General features: G+C 31.3%; 1 protein-coding gene across 2 annotated transcripts in view; it reads right to left on the reverse strand.

Annotated features, from left to right (window-relative positions):
• The window catches only part of ric8a (ric8 guanine nucleotide exchange factor A), a 141312-nt gene that overhangs the window by 43616 nt on the left and 76850 nt on the right, over positions 1–20846 (reverse strand). For both annotated transcript variants that reach the window (XM_035365958.2, XM_035365956.2), the window contains exons 8-11: positions 18494–18588; positions 13728–13896; positions 9125–9223; positions 3814–3875 (exon numbers count right to left, since the gene is read on the reverse strand). In XM_035365958.2, the coding sequence (XP_035221849.1) occupies positions 3814–3875; positions 9125–9223; positions 13728–13896; positions 18494–18588 (425 nt within the window). The remainder of the gene's footprint in view (positions 1–3813; positions 3876–9124; positions 9224–13727; positions 13897–18493; positions 18589–20846) is intronic.

The raw sequence follows: 20846 nt of genomic DNA on the forward strand, positions 1-20846 counted from the left end.
CAGGATCTACACACAGTCCTACGTTACATTCCTTGCACTCGTAATAATGACATTGATGATGAGAACATTAATTAATTACAGATTAATGATGATTTGGACAATTCGGCATACAGATGTTGCAACGGTAGAAACAGAAAGAATTCACGTCTAACAAGATCTAATTATTTTCTAAAAACTGAACTGCAAACCAAAATACCCAACGCTTTAGAGAAAATAAAACTTCTCTACTTACAATAAACAACTACCACTTGTGAATTTAAAGAGACATCATAAATCACGCCATTCGGAAACATTTATTTCCCCTTTTGTTTATATAATCAAAAACACGTGTATGTGAGTCATGCTTCTCTCATTTCGAGTAGAAGGTCTAATGCACATGTATCTGAAACCATATGGACATACAGTGCCATCTTGTGGCAGAAATTATAGTTTTTAAAATGTTCCAGGACACTGGCACAAATGTGTGACAGTCGGTGCTGAACGGGAAAATGCTCTGGCACGCCTGCGTGTCGGCTGGGAAGTGAGTGTGTTCGTTGCTGGCACGTAGATGTGACAGTCGGCGCGAAGGGTTTAAGCAACTTGTTAACTAACCACCATGAAATAGATGAGACAGCAGAATGACATTGCAAGTCACCAGTTTACAGTACTTATGTAGATTCTCATTATCAGCACATAATTACTGACAATCTGAACATCATACAAAACCATCAACTAAAAACACTAATGAGTTATGGTGCAAAATTTAGACCAGTCAGAAGCATAACTAAAAATTACTGTTGCATGACTTTCGAAAACAACATCAACGAATTTATAGTTAAAGCAAGCTATCAACTGAATTTACCTATAAATACCTTTTTAAAATGGAAAGATGAAATTCTTCAACACATGTCCACCGAAATCAATCACCTCAAGTTTAAAAGTACATTGAACTGGTCGCAACTTACATCAAATATTAAAAATTTTAAAAAACTTTTTACTATTACAAAAATAGATAAAGCAAAAAATAACTTGCTTTATATGAAAACAATTCTACACAGAAATTATTCATAAAGAACTTTTCAACGCAACTACTTAATTAGCAAACCTTACAGAAACATCTATAATAAACAGAATTAAAACTTTTCATAAAAAACTAAACATTACTTTAAATCCAAGCTACAACAGATTTACTAACCTCTATGCACTTCCCAAATTTCATAAAACACCATTAAAATTGAGATTTATAGCAAATGGAACTAATAATTACAAGAAAAATGTAGACTATTATTTTTCAATTCAACTTAAAAAAATCTGTAAATTTATTTTCAACGATTGTAACACTAATCATAACTATTGCTGGATCATCCATAATAACACTCCTGTCATTAATGCCACTCAAACAATTAACATACAGAACATTAACTGCTATGACTTTGAAAACTTATATACATCACTTCCTCTAGAAGAAATCTATACTAGTCTACTAGATCTGCTTAACTCTTCCCTGATATGCTCACGATTATGAATCTTAACAAATGGAAAACCTACCTAAAATGCACACTTTTTCATAACTACATCAAATTTCAAAATCAACTTTTTAAACAAGTCAGAGGCCTACCAATGGGATCTCATTCCAGTACCTCGCTCTGTAATATCTTTTTATTTGTCAAAGAATTTAACTTCCAAAAAATCTACAACCACAAGAATTAAATTACTACAAGCACACTTACAGATATATTGATGACCTTATTACAATTAATAATTTTAATAAAATTGAACACTCTGAGATTTATCCAAATAATAAAACTAATAATGCACAAAATAGCACAGACTATCTAGATCTTCAAATCGTTAACTACAAAAGAATTTTACTTTTTGACAAAACAAGAAACTTCAATTTTAATACTAACAAATTAATAAATTAGAATTCCAACATATCCAAAAAAGTAATTAACAATACAATAATAAATCAAATACAACAAATTAAAAATATCTGCACAGATACGATAGATCTACAACGCGAAATTTTGCTCCTTATTAAAATTCTCAAAAATAATCTAATACCTAATCAATTTATTAACCATTGCCTCAAAAGAGCAGGCATTAAATACTCACTCTAAATCATTTAACTGATAGGGGTATGACAATTTGTTCCTAAACCTGAGAAGGTGGTATAAGTTGGATGACTATCAGTTGAAGGATTTATACATAGTGTAATTACAAAGCTGTATATAATGTAAAAAGCTAATTGTCTTCAGACTTATGCTGTTACTAAAAAAATTGGCCTATTTCATAATCTTTAGTCTGTCAAATAGCTCTTTGACAGTGAAAATTCCTTTTTTTCCTTTTCTTAATTTCTTCCTCATTACGATACGACAATTAGCCAGAAATTAATTAATTTCCATTCACTAGTATTTTCAAAAATTTTAACAGATGGTTTCACTCAAATAAGAACTCCACAACATATGTCCCTCAAGAATTCCTAGTCACTCCCACTCCCATAAATTACTTCACACAAGTCTCACCGACTGATATGATTCAAAGCCCCTGCTGCCGATAAAGAATTTCGGAAACACAACCCTTCCGAGTCAGACGCGAAGAAAACACTTTGCCCACTTCCCACTAGAAAGAACGTAAGTTAGTTAATGCTTTATCTGGTCTTTTATATCTTCATATACATTCTCTTTTCTTATTACCATATTTGACGGCATATAAGACGCACTGGCATATAAGATGCACCCTTATTTAGACGGCCACATACAAGGGGAAAAAGTTTCAATAGCGTGGTTTCTTTTAGTTCTCACGTTTCGTAAAAGCCAAATAAACAATTATTGAATGCAATTACGTATAAGACACAGGTAACTTTTTTGAGAGCAAATTTAGGAAAAAAAAGTGCGTCTTATATGCCATCAAATACGGTATATATATTTTAAATTTCAATTTTTATTTTTTATTTATTTTTTTATTTGTTTTTGCAAAGATTGCATTATATTTCTTATATTTCGTAATTTTCTAATGTTTATTCCAATTACTTTGAGTTCTATTTCATAATGCCAATTTCCAATGTTTAATTTTTACAAATAGTTTTGAATTAAAATGCATAAACACAAGGGTGTTGGGGGACAATTTACTCGAGTAATTTATCAATTTTACTGCAGAAATTGCTTTTCACTCAAAATTGAATTAGCGAAAATGCTTAATCGGAATGAGTTCTTCGGTGCTCTGCATTGGTTCTTGATCCATTCTATTCATGGAAATATTTGGCCTAGCTTGAACTTCCAGTTTGGCATCACCTTATTACTTGAGTAAAGGACGAAACACCTTCATATTTATTTCTTAATTATTGTTCATTGAACGGGAGTTGGGTTTGTTCCGCTCAATGGCAATGATTACTTGCTTTTAATTTATTTCTTTTTACAATTGAAATTTTGTTATTCATGATTTAATTCAAGTCCCCATTAAACATTTTTAACAATTTACATTCAAGTTACTTTAAAACAATTTTCAAAATTGAACTTACTAACTATGGATTCACTCTTTTAAGATAATTCTACTAAAATTAATCTTAGGAGATAATATAATTAATATTTTAGTAAATAAATTATTATTAACTTACTTTGCAGCAACTGCGCAAGTAGTAGAATAACTCGATTTCGCACTAAGTGAATTTAAGATCATACAACATATATATATGTATGTATGTGTGTGTGTGTGTGTGTACACACACATATTATTTAAATGCAGACATACAATGAACTTAATAATACACAGATTTAGCTCCAAAAACAAAATAAATACACAGATTTAGCTCCAAAAATAAACGAAGCAATATACCTGTTTCTCAATGTAGGACCCTCTTCAGGTCGACTCATTACATCTTTCAGAGGAGGCAAAACCTACAAGAAAATACATATATATGAGAGAGTTTTATTTGACAAGTAATAAATATGATTGTCCTGCTGCTTTATCTCAGTGACATTAAAAGCCCTTGGTATTTGGGAACCAACTAGTGGTAACATATGCTCACCCCACATCTGCTCTCACAGAGAATACTCTGGAGGATAAAATCCAAGAGTTTCATATCTATTAACGATTCATAAATAGAACTCTCAACCAGATGAATTTCAAGTATTCTCATGTGACAAAGATGCCTACACAATTACAAAGTCCAAGTCTTTTCCAAATTTGACCTGAGACCAACAATTTGACAGATAGCTTTGCTAACCACCATATGTCTGGACAGTCAAGTTCTAAATTGATCTATAGTTAAAATGTTATCAAATACTTTAAACTGCTCAACTGATATCAAATAATTTTAAGTGACATATAATTTAAGGCGGAACTACTCTTATGTGTCCCTCAGGTTGTCAAAGTTCTCACCACCACGGTGCCATATTACTATCTAAATTTTTTGTCTACATTTCGAACTTTATGTTACTTATGAACTTGTTTCGAACCTAAAATGTCTCCAAAAACAAGGTTTTTGCAAGTGCAAAAACCCCGTTTTGAACACACAATTTCTAAGCTAAAAATCTGAAACAAAAAATTTAGATAGCAAAAACGTAAATTTCTAACCAAAAATATTTGAAGAGAATCTATGTTCAGAGCGGTATGTTTTAACTTTAAAAAAATATCTACGAATTGCACAATCTAGGCAGTGAAAGAATCTACGAACTACGTACACCTCGCTTTAATAAATTAATATAACAATAAATTTCAAAGAATTCCATGTACACAGCATTCTGTTCAAACTTAAAAACACATCTACAAATTGCACAATCTAGATAGCGAAAGAATCTATGAACTACGCACACCTCGCTGTAATAAATTAACATAACAACAATAAATTTCAAAGATTACCATGTACACATCATCCTGTTTAACCTTAAAAAAAATCTACGAATTGCACAATCTAGGCATTGCGCACAAATCAACAAAATAAATTAAAATAACTAAATTACAAACAATTCAAATAGCAACAGAAATTCATAGTAAAAAAACAATGAACATAACATTCTACAAAATAAAAACAATAAAATAAAATGCACTTACCACAATACATACGTGAATAAAATTTCACTAGTCACACAACATCTGTCAACAAAAGTGCCATGATTTTGCTATATCATATGTTTTTCTGTGATTCAAAATTTTGAAAGTAACGATAAAAACTTTCTCCAAAGTTAACTTACTACACGAAAACCACAATCCAAATCTTAAACTCCGCTGTCAGCCACATACTTTACCAGGAACCATTTGACTGCAAACTCACACAAGTCTATCAGAAACACCATTCTTTGTCCGAGTTCTCATATCAGCTCCCCATTTCAGACACACCAAACTCCGTTTTAAAAGTCCTGACTCCCACAGAAGTTCCAAAAATGCACTTCTATCCACATAAACACACCCGTAAACAAAAGACTTGTTAACAACTCCAACATCGTACCTTTTAATACTAAATTTACTTTGCACACAATCTAAAATATGCGACTGAAATCTTGCCACCATGTCTCTAAGTTTCAACGTCAAAAGGGTTGGCATACAAACAGCATCGTCCACCAAACCATCCCACAGCACGGAATCGAGCCAAAAACCAGTGCAGTGTACATATCGCCACATTTGGTGATCTTAGGGCTCATATAAGAGTAGAGCCTTTAAGGCATTTAACAATTACCTTTGTCTAAATAGGGTTGCATAAAATTGGTGAAAATCACGTGATTTACATATAGTATGAACTCAGCCTGAAAGCATTATCTTAATAGAGAAGTTATTATAATACAAAATTAGCTGTAAATATATTAAAACATTTACTGATACATTTCAGAGGATATTACAACAAATATTTTCATGTCTAAAAATGATAATGTTGTAACATCATACACCGACTTTTACAACTAACTTTTTCAATAAAAATCAATCTACCATATACATTTATTAACATAAAATAAATATACCAATTACAAAAAGAAAATACGGTCTTCTTTCAATATAATGAAGAGGAATCTTTATTACATTAAAAGATGTTTCTTATGATTAAAATTCCCTGTAACTGAATTTGTCAGAAAATGAATAAAACTCTGGGATTATTTTAATGAAACTGTTGAAAAAGACACACTTTTTATCTGATGTATATTTGTTTAACTGAAAAGCAAAGATGCTTTGGTTTTGATTATTAGACTATGGCAAAGCAGACAAGGGCTATCTGCCTCTGGAAAGGGATGTCTTTGTGAAGAAATTTCTAAGGGAAACTGGCTGATATCCCCACTACACATGGAGAAAACCATGAAAATGCCTATACAGGCAGCCTATTTGCTGAGCCAGGTTCTGAAACTCGGTTGAACTATAAGTATTCAGCAAATTCAAATGGCAAAGTTTATGAGAGGTATCGGTCTAAGGTGAGAGAGATGCTTATTGAAAAAAATTTTTTGTTGATTCCTGCTTTCTTGAAATTTTTTGAAAATAAAAGCATTTTACATTTCAGCAAACATATTATTTTTATTTTCCTATTTCTTGTACAATGAATGACTATAATCCACCATTTGAATTTATTTTCAGAGCCATTTTTTAATATCGATCTAAAAAAAAAATCAAAATAGAACATCTTCATAAATGAAATAAAAACAAATACATTAAAAGAGCATTACTCTGAATTTCAAATGGCAGTTAATAATTAATCCTCATAATGTTTATTATTCAGTAATTGTAACATTTAATTTTATTACAGTTTTACGGGTTAATGAGTAACAAACACTATTATATTTCCACAATTTCTTCAACTGGTTACAAAAATGCACTTAGTAGTATGTGGAAAGACTAATTTTGATTGTAATTGCAACATATCTGAAACTAAAATAATTTGAAACTGTCATAAGTGACCAAAAACCAAAACCAAATTAATGACCAAAAACAGGTCAGCCGTTAATGCAATAAGGTATTTTCTCCTTCCTTTCTGCATGCCTTCATGGTTTTATTGAAAGCATACTCAACGCACAATCAAGAAGTCCAGGGTTCGAGTTCCGTCGAGAGCATTGCTTAAATTTCACTTCTCCTGAATCAAAAAACCTTAATGACTCTTCAGTGGTGCCCAAACTAAAAGGAGGTGGATGATAATTCGTCTCCACCAGGATTTGACAATTGGGTCCCTTAGTCCCCAGTCGCCTTTTAAAAGGAGGAGTATATAAGGTATACTCTCCCACCTTTCTGCATGCCTTCATAGTGTAATGGGAAGTATATTTGATACATAATATACTTCCAGGGTTCGAGTCCCGGTGAAGGCACTGCACATTATTCACTTCTTCAATATAAAAAAAACCCTAATGACTCCCCATTGGTGCCCAAACTAAAAGATGATGGATCATAATTCATCACCACCAAGATTTGATGACTGGGTCTTCTAATTCCCAGTTGCCCTTTAGGAGGGGGAGTATGTAAGGTATTTTCCCCCAGTTTTCTGCATGCCAAAAGCATATAAGATGCAAAATCGAGAGGTCCAGGGTTCGAGTCCCATTGAAAGCACTGCACATTTGTCACGTCTTCTGATCCAAAATAAGAAAAAAAAAGCCTAATGACTCCATAATGTGTTGTGAAAGTACTATATATAAGATCTTGAATTTCATTGCAACTTTTCAATTCCTCTGTTGACGGAAAGTTGGTCCACTCGGTAAGTACTTGTCAACTTGTTAATTCTTATCAACAGATGCTGCTGCTACCTGGGCCTATATCCCTTCAGACAACTGCAGAAATGCCTGATGATACATGACAGTAATGATTTTTCCATTCTTTAAATTATGCATATTGGCATACATTCAATTTCTACACTCTACGGGATGACATCCTGTTACTGTTGACAGGTAAACATTGTACTAAGATCATTAAAACCAACAGTGTAATTAACAAATTCTTACACCTTAATTATAAACAGAAACATCCAATTACTATCAATGGGTATACATTGAAAAAAGAACACTGAAACACAATTTGCTTTTCCAGTGATAATATGTAAAATAACTAACATTTAGTTATAAATTATAAAAAGAAGTCAATTACAAAACATTAATATGTGAATATTAAAAGATGTCACACAAATAATGCTTCATTATTGAGAGATTTTTTTTCAGCTATATGATTATTATTTTATATTAGTTCAACTGGCAGCTGCTAAAGTTTGCATATGACAACAAGTGTGTTATGCTGAGCCTGTACCTACCAATCTGTTGACACTTTTCAGTTATGAAATATACTTTTGATGTCAGCAGATCAATTATATGTGCTTTTTGATATGTGCCTAGTACTCTATGGCAATAACACTGAAAACAGCATTTCGAATACTATTTTTGTATGCAGATTCAAACAGATTATTATTCTCTGCAGTTTGTCATTGCTTTCATCTAAGCTCTGCTAAAAAAGAAAGTAAGTGACTTCCCTTGGACCTAACCCAATTCTTATTTCTTTGGCAATTGTATAAACATTACATTTCCATCTCACATTTTTCATCAAGTACAGTTTCACTGTATGAGAATTGCAAGATTTGTAACTAACAATGCACGATGCAAAATGCAGTACTAAAATGAGATAACCAAAAGTTGTCCCAAGAAGTTTTCAAAAGAAAAGTTCATAAAAATAATGCCCAAAAAATAATAATAATAAAATAAAATAAAAAAGTCCATAAAAATAATGCAATTCAGATATACTTTTGCATGACTGGCCTGAAGTTAACATTAAATAATAATAAAAAAGAGTCATTCTCACAATCTCTTAGCCAAAAAGATATACTTCAACATAAAAAGAAAAGAAAATAAAAAACTGCATTTTTCCAAAAGATTCTGGAACAGTTTCTAGAACTGCTGCAGTGCTCATAGAAAAGTAAAGTCATGAGTGATATTAATGACAGTTTGTTGACAGGAATGGCTATTATCCATTTTTCTAATAGCAAATTCATTAATTATTTGATTTATACTACAGATTTTGGAATCTTTCATTCAACTGACATAAAATTTACCCTTACTGCATATTAAAACAAAATTTTAAAAATGAATAATTTATCCTTCATAACATACTGAAAACAAAACACAGCAAATCATTTTAGAGATAAGAAGGGGGAAAAAAAAAAAAAAAAAAAAAAAAAAAAAAAAAAAAAAAAACCTACCTTCTTACGTAAAAACTTGCGAATAGTGCTATGTGAACGGGCACATTCACTCAAGGTGGTCACAACAGGTGACAGAATTTCTTTGTAGGTTTTATGAGGCTGGAAATGTAAAAAATTACAAGGTATAAATGAGAAGAAATCAATATTAAATAAGCACAGTATTTTAAAACTGTATTGCAGATGGTAAAAATAGCAAATATAATAAGTACATCAAATAGCAAGAAAATACAGCAGTTTTATTAGTAATATTCAATACAGAAATTAAATGCTGAAAGGTAATAATTAGTATTCACAAGGTAACAAAAGTTTTGGTTCATTAGCTCTATGGTCATACCTTGAGTAAGACTATTTAAAGGCTCCCATAAAATACTGAAATTAGTAAGGTTTTATTGCACTAATAATAGTTTGTAGAATGCATCATATACATGCTATTAGCATTATTATTAAATGAATTCAAAGCAGATCAACAAAAAAAATTTTTTTTTTTTTTTTGAGGGGAAGGGGAGGCAAGGTTAAAGAACGTGGTTCAGATCATTTTAGTTCTAATGACTAGAAATTTATACTGTTTTCATCTGCAAGATACAATTAAAATTAAGTACCTTAATAATACAGTAGAGGAAAACAATGGATTGTACAACCATGTACACTTCTCTTGTTGCCAGGGCTATGAAGCAGAAGTTGGATGCCCTTGGAAAATGCTGTCCATATAGTTCAGAACTGTCACCATGTGATTTTTTTCACCTTCAATCCTTTGAAAATGTACTGAAGGAAAATGATTCCAATCGGACAATAATGTGATGAGGTCTGTATCAGACGTTTTTATGCAACAAATCGTAAACTTTTATATGAAGGTTATCATAAATTGCATTCATTACAAGATCACTGACTTAGTATTGGGAAGAATGACATCAACGTTGAATAAACTTATTCAGCTGTGTAGCTCCTGAAACAAAGTTTTTTAAAGCTAATATACCTTGAAGCTAATTTAACTATTTGGCATATGCCTATTTTATGCATTCACCAGATTTATATCATAATCTGTTTACCATCCACCTTATATGCTAGCATAATCCATTACAAAAGTATATTTCTTCAATTTTCTTTTTATTCTATGAGCAGAATATATTATCTTTTTGTATTATTTCATTAAGAAGATACTTATAAAAAGGAGCTTGTTGTTTAGAAAGGCTTTGATGTGAAAAAGTTTAGCCTTGGTGAGACTAGGCAGTTACAATGCACACAAGCCATCCATTCAATGCTTATGTATTTGTACACTGTATAAATATAAGCAATTGTATGTGTACACTGTATAAATATAAGCAATTTAACAAAAATTTGTATTTTTTATTTGATTTCATACAATTTTGCAAGCAACACATTTAAAACAAATATAGAAACAAACCCAAAATTACTACAAAATAGACACACAAAATGCAGAAAGATAGCAAATATAGAACATAAAAATACACAGCAAAATAGTGAATAAGCCAACATAGAGAAAGAGACCAAAAATGCAACATTATGATGAACACAATGTTAATTTTTTTTTTTTAACATACAGTACATATTAGTGCAAACACCTCAGCAGTGTTTGGCAATTTTTTGCAAGCGAAAAGAATTGCGACATGTTTTTACAAAAAATTATTTATAACATACATACATATTACAATTAATACATGTGGTCATCAGCCCCTTTTCTACAAGCTCAGTGGAAACATGGCCACCAGCGAGTCAAGCGACTTTTTCTTCTCCAAGCTGTGTGAAAAGGGAACAGACATTCAACGGCATAACTTGAAAGAGCAGCAACTATTCGGAGGCGAAGGACTGTGACCTTTTATATATATATATATATATGATGTGAGATGACGCCATAGACTAAATTTCTCATCCTATTTTATTTTTACTTCTATTTCCGTGTTAATTAAAAATAATAAAATGCCACTACCATCTTCATCATTAAGTCTAAGCATATCTCTCATACATATTATAATTTACCTAAAAAATTCATCAATAAACTTACTTATAGGCAGTTTTTTGCATCTTTTGTTCTGGTAGAAATTTTACAAAAATCATTTTATGAGTAGATTCAAAGTAATTGTTCCCTTAAGCATTTTGCAAACAAAAATATTCTATTCCTGCAAATATTATACTCCAGTTTCTTCCACTGTCAGGCAATATTAAAAGTTACACTAATACATAAGTACAAAATGACATACACTATGACAATTTTTACAAATTCTTTTAGAGGATAAAAAACATTTCTATTGAAAAAAAAATTGATAGATGATTGAAAATCATAAGTATATTGAATATCTGGCAAAGGGGGAAAAAAAGAGCGAGGGACAGAATTTTCATTAGCTGAAGAAACTAACTATGTGCATGTGTAAAACACAAATTATGTGCACATCCACAGATCTGTTACCATCTATTTCTCGCCAAAGCAAAAACCCATTTTCTATTCCATTATCTTTAACGCCACGGCGCCGCGCTATGAACTGGAAGTTGATCTGTCAGCATTATCCTTATCTTCAGGGCAGATGTTTTTATTTTATTTGGCTTATAATTCCTTATTAAATGTAGTATTTCATCTCGATGTACTCCATCTTTCATATGATTTAAATCAAATGCCTCCTCATTATAATTCGCTTCCAATAGCAAAGAAAGTGACAGAGGTTATTGAAAACGAAAAAATTTCAATTGACAAATCAGTCAGTATTCTCGACACAGCAATTATAGGACTTGAACAGCGGAACTTTGTAACTGAACAAGAAATTATGTCTGTTTAAAGAATTAAAGAGAATGTATTATGACATAAAAAACGAAGCAACTTAAACAACTTATATTGAAAGAAATGTTTAATAAAATAAACAAATAAATATTAAGCTTCTTTTTTTTTTTTTTTTTTTTTTTTTTTTTTTTGTAAATTTTGATACCCTTTAGATCATAATTGTTCTTTATTTCATAAATTATGGTTTCATATTTTTAATTTTATAATTTCTGCATGCCATCTTACCAGATTTAAACTGATGATCTATAATCCGGAAAAATCGATAATCCGGAATTGCCGAAGTCCCAACGAGTCCGGATTAACGACTTTTGACTGTATATATACATATATTTGTAGAATACACTTAAAATTCTAACTGTATGTTCTTTTCATTTTTAATGGCGACGTTCTCTTATTTGAAAGTACATGGAATTAAATCCACAGCCCCGTAGTCAAGTTGTTTTTCCCACCTTTTCTACACGTACAGTTACAGAATGTTCTGGAAATATTTAAAGCGAACTGGATTGGCTGACGAGGTTGACCTCATTTTTGTGAAGCTCCGCCTTTCCAGAGGCTATAAAAAGGACTCACAAAAGGAATATCGGAGCTTTTTCTTAAATGTCACGATGCAGTAAACTTCATACAAAAAGATATTAGTAATTCTTTTTATTTACTCCGGATATCTGATTTTTGTAAGTGCTATTTCTCCTGAATAATAATAAATGGATCCTGTTTTTTAAACTCATCGTCTGATTATTTAAGCTATGACTAAAGCTGATACATCACACACACACACATATATATATATATCAAGAACCTTTAAATTTTTTTATTTACTTTTTTTAGAAAATTGCATCGTACGCTTTGTCCTATGATGTAAAAGATTTCAAATAAATATGTGCATTGTGCATCTGCTTCAGTTAAGTAAGTTTATTTCTCACTTCTCAATCAATTTTGAAACGAATTTTGCAATGTTGTTTGGAGCTTAAAAACTAAGCTCCAAACAACATTGCAAAATTCATTTTGAAGTCAAAACTTAAACGCTTTTAACATGCTGAGCACCACGTCAGCCATCTGTCGCTGACACTAGACTTTCCATTTAGGCCACGTTCACCGCTGCTGGCTGACAGCGTGTAACATGATATATAACTATAAAACATACACTGTTTTATGAAATTACAGAAAATTTATTTAAAATTTACTTAATTTTGATTCATTACAGGACTAATGAATTTCATTGAAACACGGTAAACATAAAAATGGTTCTTCGTAACAGCTATTACAAAAATGTGACAACTCTCTTATAACATAATTTACAATATTTCCATACTTAGAGGCTTTTCTCAGTTTTCTCTGGAGTTTATGATGTTGTTTTTTAGATATTCTTGCATTTTTGTTCGATGGAATGTCTTCTTTTTCACAAATTGTAAGGGATAGCGCTAATTCTTTCCGGAATTCAGCGATGCTAATTTTCTGCTTCATAATATCTTTGTATAGAATGTAACTATTTACAACCGTAGTATTTAGTAACAATTCGAAGGTTAGTTTTTGATACCATTTTATGGTCCTACGTAACAGATTTCTGTAAACATTCATTTGGTTGGATAAGGCGACAGCTGCCTTTTGTCTGTTGTAGTCTACTATAATTTGTGGCCAAATGTAAACTATCTTCTACTGCGATAAGTCACTGGCTCTACAATACCAGCGCTTTTAAGCGGCATGCGTGGCCTGAATGGGATTGCCTAAGAAATACATGCGTGGCGCTCAGCGTGTTAATAAGGAGCTAAATCCTACTTAACAGTAGAAGGAAAGAAAGCTATGAAATATACTATTTACCTTATCTAATCTTTTATCCAAAAAGTTGAGTAGCACACAGATAGCTTCCATGTTCATACCATCAAACTCAACAACATTATCTACTTTTGTATCATGAATTTTAAGAACAGGAGTCAGCAATTCTTCATAGCTTGACATCGGCATATTAGTTAGGAGATCAATAGTGTGGCTGAAAGAAAAAAATTTTTTTCAGTATCTTTAAGGTGCTTCATACCTTTACTATAATTAATAAAACGTTTAACAGTTTTACTTAATATTGCCCTACAATTGATTAAAATAACTTTATTAATACAATAAAGATAAACAGGCATTTTCAGATTATCTGCACCTTGCCAAAAAGTCTTTCGTTGAATTGGTCAGAAACATTTGTTTGACCATCTTTGTGGCTGATACATTCATAAATAAAAACAAAACAAAGCACTTTAATTAGCAAAAAATATTTTATGGAAGAACAAAAATTTATATGGCCAATATGTACATTTTTACAATTGGTAGATATTGTTCATAGTAATATTTAAATATAAAGCATATAAATCAGCTTGTATTGAAGCACATGTGAAGTGTGTGCTGCACGGGTTAGTTATCATCTTCTGTACACTAAAAAAGATGCTAAAAACATAGCAATGCACTGAGCATTTAAATGAGAGTTCAGATAATCAGAAAGCATCAATAAATAAATACAGTCAAAAGACGTTAATTCGGACACCCATAATCCGGAATGATCTATACTCCGGACCTCAAAGCTACAAACTTTCTGCGCATGCCTCGCATTGACGCATGTGCATAGGCGTTTACGTGTGCGCGTAAGACTTTTACGGCTGCGAATATGCGTGTGCGCATAAAACGTTTACGCATGCGTGTTTAATGTATAACGGACGGTATAAGCTAAGCTAAAATTATCTAATTCAGTTAATGTTGCAGATTGCGTTGTTTCTTAATCTTCGAATTGGATCCGGCTTATTATTTTTTCTAGACTGTTAGAGCAATTTTATAAAAGTAAGCTTGAACTTTCGATTATATCTGTTGGAAAATATGACTTATTGTAACCCTTTTACTGCATTCTCTCTCCTCCTTGAAATGTTTATTAGGCTTAGTTCTTATTTTAATGTAATATAGTAGTTACTTCTACTTCTTTTTCTTACTGCCACTGTTTGCGTTGAGAACGGACTGTTTCAACCTAATTAAGATGCAAAAACGAAACGTGATGTTACGTCATCTGGAAAGCCGATAGCTGATTGGTTGCCGTGAGATGACGTCATGCCTACTTCTGGTATAAGTATCTCGCGTCGCTCTGGCTCAGAGCTTTTAGTTCCTGTTTTCCTGGCACTTGGGTGTGCGCTTTCCAGCCCCTTTTGAAGGATGTGTGCAGTCCGGTGAATAAGTTCCTTGGTTCTTGTCCACAAGATGACTGTTCCTGAATAAGTTCCTTGGTTCCTGTTTACAAGATGACCTTTCCAGAATAAGTTTCTTGGTTCCTGTCCACAAGATGACTGTTCCTGAATAAATTCCTTGGTTCCTGTATACAAGATGACCTTTCCAGAATATGTTCCTTGGTTCCAGAAGCTACAATGTGAGTGACTGCCATGGGCGGCATCCATGTTCTTCATGAAGGTGGCATTTAAGATAAGTTAGCGGCGATTCCTCGTGTTCAACTAATGTAAGCGGAGTTAGGCCGGATTTAAGTGCTTTCAAGAACTTAATTTAAATTTCAGGTGCTTTCTTGACCATTGATCATGGACTTATTGAATGTGTAGCCAATTTCATTTGAGACCGCATAATTACTGTTTAGGACATTTTGTTTGTATTGAATGCCAGTATTTTTGGAGACCAGGTAAAAATATTATTTGATGAATGATGGTTATAATATATTTTTTCTAAGACTCTGATATTGTTTAAATTTTTTTGTGTGTTTTTATTCTTTTTTATATTGTTAATAAATTGGTTAAGTTTGAAACCTCTTTATTGTCTTCAATGTCTGCACAACATATTATCTCAGGGAGCTTTTATTGCTACTACTGCTAAATGTTTAATTTTATAAACTTTAAACTTTGCTTTAGCATCAATATCAAATAGAATTTCCGATACATATTTGCTAATTTGTAAAGGATCTAAAGCGAAAATATGTTTCGAAATCCGAAATCTGTTTATCAATTTCACGCTGCTCGGTGGGGGGAACGCCGCGACGCGCAATGAACTGGAAGTTGATCTGTCAGTTCTGTCAGTACTATCCGTATCTTCAGGGCAGATGTTTTTATTTTATTTGGCTTATAATTCCTTACTAAATGTAGTATTTCATCTCGATGTACTCCGTCTTTGATATGATTTAAAACAAGTTCCTCGTCATTATAATTCGCTTCCGATAGTGAAGAAAGTGACCCAGGTTATTGAAAACGAAAAAATTTCGATTGACAAATTAGTCGGTGTTCTTGACACAGCAATTATAGGACTTAAACAGAGGAAGTTTGTAACTAAACAAGAAATTATGTCTGTTTAATAGAATTAAAGAGAAAGTATTATCACATGAAACGAAGCAACTTAAACAACTTACATTGAAAGAAATGTTTAATAAAGCTTTTTCTTTTTGTAAATTTTGATACCCTTTAGATCATAATTGTTATTTATTTCATAAATTACAGTTTCATATTTTTAATTTTGTAATTTCTGCATGCCATCTTACCAGATTTAAACTGATGATCTATAATCTGGAAAAATCGATAATCCGGAATCGCCGAAGTCCCGACGAGTCCGGATTAACGACTTTTGACTGTATTATGATATTAAAATGATTATCACATGAAATTACTAAAAGTCTAAATTTGTTAACTGAACAACACTAGAATAAGTTAAGTATTTGCATATTACAATCTCTTACAGCCTTAAAAAAATAAAAAGCCAAAATATATTTTTCTTTATGTGAATACAGTAAAGTCTTGCTAAAGGGTTATGTTAATACAGCAAAATCATGTTCCACAAAGCTAACTTTCTAGAAAAAATCTGTGAGGTATAATTTAGATTAAGAAAGCATGTATAGTTTAAACAAACTTATAGATTGTTGAATTTAAAAACAAAAACAAAACAAATGTTAAAAGAAAGTATTCTTATTATTGTTTAATAAAGATCTCTCACAATTACTGTTTTAAAAAGTTTGTGATTTTTGCTTGGGACAATGTCTGACACAGCTCTTTATAAGTTTCAAGTGCCCTCTTATTTCTTCATTTGAGTCAGACAAATTCTGTGCCTTTTTTAACAATTCATTTAACTAACTGTAGGTGGATTGCACACAGTGTGTGCAATGCATTTCCAAGCCAAAAAGACAGGTGCCCACTGTCTGTGCAATGACAATGAATATAAATCAGTATGGAAAAGGTAAGCATTGGGATAAGACTGGTTTAAAACAAAAAATTTCTTAGAAATGTGTGCCAGTTTGGCAGTGGTTTAAATTTAATCCCCAAAATGAGTGACCCAAAAGCAGGACCATCAAGAGTGCAGAAAATGAGCAGTGATAGTGAAAGTGGTGATTTATTGCTTGCTGGAAACAGAAAAAAGAACCAAAATATTGTTATTATGCATAGTAACAGTGATCCAGAGTATGAGGAAGACATGAACAATAAATATAGAACAGTTAGATGATAAGGAAGATACGATTTTTAAGGAAAGTGACTGGGAAGATTATAACGAAAACAAAACTGAAGAGACGGAAACTGAAGTTAGTGAAGTCACTCAAAGATGGGCAGATCACGGTAATTTACCAAAAAAAAAAAAAAAAAAAAAAAAAAAAAAAAAAAAAAAAAACCTTTTGAGGGCAACTTGGGTCTCCAAAAGTTACCCAAAGAAGATCATCCATATGATCTTTTTGAAACATATATGATTTTCCTAAAACGTTATTGGCATATTTTTTATAAGCGATAATAATGTCAAATGTGGTTTATGCAATTAGTAAAATTATTTGAAAGAAAGAAGATGCATCTTTTTTTTTCCACTCGTGCCAAAAAAAAGAGAAAATAAAATAGGTTACCATAAATTAAGAACTTTGCCATGTGAATTATTTTTGGCACAAAAAAGAGCATCAAGATAAATTTTTAAATTTCTCACCAAATTTTACAAAATTTAACATTTGAGCATAATTTGAGTTGTAGAATAAAATATGGTAAAATATAACTATGACATTTCAGATAAAGTTCAATTTTGAGTCATGCCTATGCTAGAACAATGCTATATATAAAACTGATATATATCATAAGTCATACTTTCGAAACATGAAAAACGCAAGTTAAATTTCAAGAATTGTCCCAGTGGAACGGGGAATTACAGAACTGTCCTTTTTTTTTTGGGGGGGGGGGTGTTTGCAGAGTGCGCTGTCTTTTTTTTGTGTGTGTGTATTTGCAGAGTGCATTTTCAGAGTGTTGTTATTAGTTATAAGTATACACATATGCATATAATAACCTTTAATCATCTCTCAAGTTCTTACGAACTTAAGAAGATCTATGGAAGAGATAAAAGAAAAAATTGGTCACTTAAAAATCAAGTAAAAAAAATTAACATCATATTGGCACTAATTTTAAATTATTATTTAAAAAAAAACTACACTCATTTTAATAAATGTTGACCTAGGTGCCTCAGCTACAGAAAGAAATGAGAATGTCTTAAAATTAATATGAATCTTAATCCTCTAACATATATCTGAAATTAAGTAACACAATATAATTTTCCGTAAGTCAATTTGTACATAATTAATATAAAGCAGAAATTTCAATAAAAATAAATACCTGAGCAGTTCTTCTTTCTTTTCTGCAGGCTTAGCATCACTTAGAAGAATATCATGTAAAATACTGACAAGTCGCATATAATGAGCCTCTTCTTCCTGTTTTAACAAAATAAATCACGATAGTATTTATTGTATTTACAGATAATATATTTTAAGATATATGGGGGTTATGTAAAAGAGTGGATAACAGCATGTATTATATATAAAGCATTCATATTCATTTAACACATCAAATACATTTCATTATTAAATTATACATAGTATGCTACATTATATACCCATAGTAGTACAAAATATTGTCTCTTTTATTTTTCTCCCTCACACATATTAAAGTAAGAGGTTCTAACATTTTATCCTCATCCTCAAGAGATAATATAACAATGATGAAATAGTGTCTATGTATTGTATATTAGCATGCACAATTTCAGTGTATGATAGAACAATAAAAATTATACTTATTCATAAAAAACTACAGAAGTAACAAAGCACTAGTCTGAATCATAGATGATTTGCTCTTGATCAGGTCTGCCATAAAAAAATAGCATTCCATGCATTGCAACTGTCATATTTTAACATGTTATAACACAGATGAGTTTATTTCCTGTACAGAACACCCAGTTTTTCAAGAATACCTGCATAATGTACTATATAATACAACTATAGTTCTGTTGCATGTTACTACTGGAGGGAAGAAATAAAACACACGGGCTATGGCTCATTTTTGCTTAACACATATTTTTAAACTTATAGGTTGTTTTACTTTTCAAAATCTTTCTGGATGCAATAATCAGTGAATCAGAGAATGTGATTGTTCTACTAAGTGTATCTATAACTGCATATAACTGTCTTACTAAATGTATACATAAGCATACTAACTGTATGTTCAGGTTCCGAATTAGCTATGTCATCAGTATTATGCAAGCCATATGACATAGAATGATCTAGAAATGACACAGCCCAGAAAAGTTATTACTATTTTTAGAATAAAGGGGAAAAAATACCCTAAATTAAAAATGAAGAATTAAGAGGCTATTGATGAACTAAATTTTAAAGCTGATTTACATATATATAAAGAAACATAATAATAAGCTAAAATTTAAAACAGAATTATTTAAACCCGTCTTGCACTACAGATGCAGGAGTGAAATAATAAACTTAAAGCATCTAAAGTTAAAAGTAAATTGGAATCAAAACAAGGCAATTCCTCAACAATATTAATAATTGCAACTGTGTATAACAGGTTTAACCCAATATCTAAACAAATTAAATTAAAATAAGAATTCCCAGTAGAACAAACTCAAAAAATAAAATTATGAAAGGGAAAAATGATGAACATAATTATAAAAATATAAAAATTAATCTCTTTTATTGAAACTCCAATTCAGAACTCATCAGGGGAAAATGAATTAATGCTGCATAAAAGTCAAATAATATGTTTCGGAAACATATTTCATTCTCCTGGTTCATTTCAGATCAGAAACCCCCCCCAAAAAAGATTCAATTAAATGTTCATTTAAGACATTAAAATTCATATAGAACCAAAAAATCGAATCTCAAATATACCAGAATTTTTCCTAAACACTTTCAAAACACTTAAGGAAAAAAGAATAAAACATTGTGCCAATTTGACTACTCAAAAACTATGCACTATCAAAATACTTAAAAATAAATAAAACATTGTGCCAAACTGGCTACTAAAAAACAAACCATAAGACTTTACATACACAAATTGACCATTCAAAAAAAAACATTGTTCTTAAATCCTTTATGCAAATCCGAAATTCAAAAGCAATTATCAGTAAAGAGCAAAAGATAAATACTTTAAATCAAATTATTATTTAAACAACATTCAAAACTTGGTTGGTCCCCGATTATGCTAAACTAATGATTATGCTAAACTTTAAATACCAACAAAATGAAAAAATTTTCATAGAGATTTCTATAAATAATAAAATCTAATCTGAGCCTTACACAGATAAAAACTTAAAACCTATTTGAAACAAAAATTTTGTGGCGTGGAACTGCACTTTGCAATGCTGCTTATGGGCTCACTGGGCACAGACCAACCCCCTTTTTAGACTGTATTATTGAAGTAAATTCATTTTTCATCACAAGTGACCTTCAAATTCAGAACTTTGTCTTTGTGTTAATATTTGAGCAGATTTGTGCAGGCCTGAACACGTCTGTCCTTATCTGCTTGAGTCAGCTCATGTGGCAATCAGAGATCCTTGTACGTCAAGTTTATGTGAAGTATAGCAAGATTAATAGACATGGCACCAACGTCTAACTCTTAGCAAGCTGTTGAGTGGTTGCATACTGATCATCTTCCACAAGTTCTTGCAGGCAGGTATCAC

This window comes from Stegodyphus dumicola, chromosome 12, assembly GCF_044657685.1.
Source record: "Stegodyphus dumicola isolate Sdum_Otavi_A_Nest chromosome 12, ASM4465768v1".
Lineage (NCBI taxonomy): Eukaryota > Metazoa > Arthropoda > Arachnida > Araneae > Eresidae > Stegodyphus > Stegodyphus dumicola.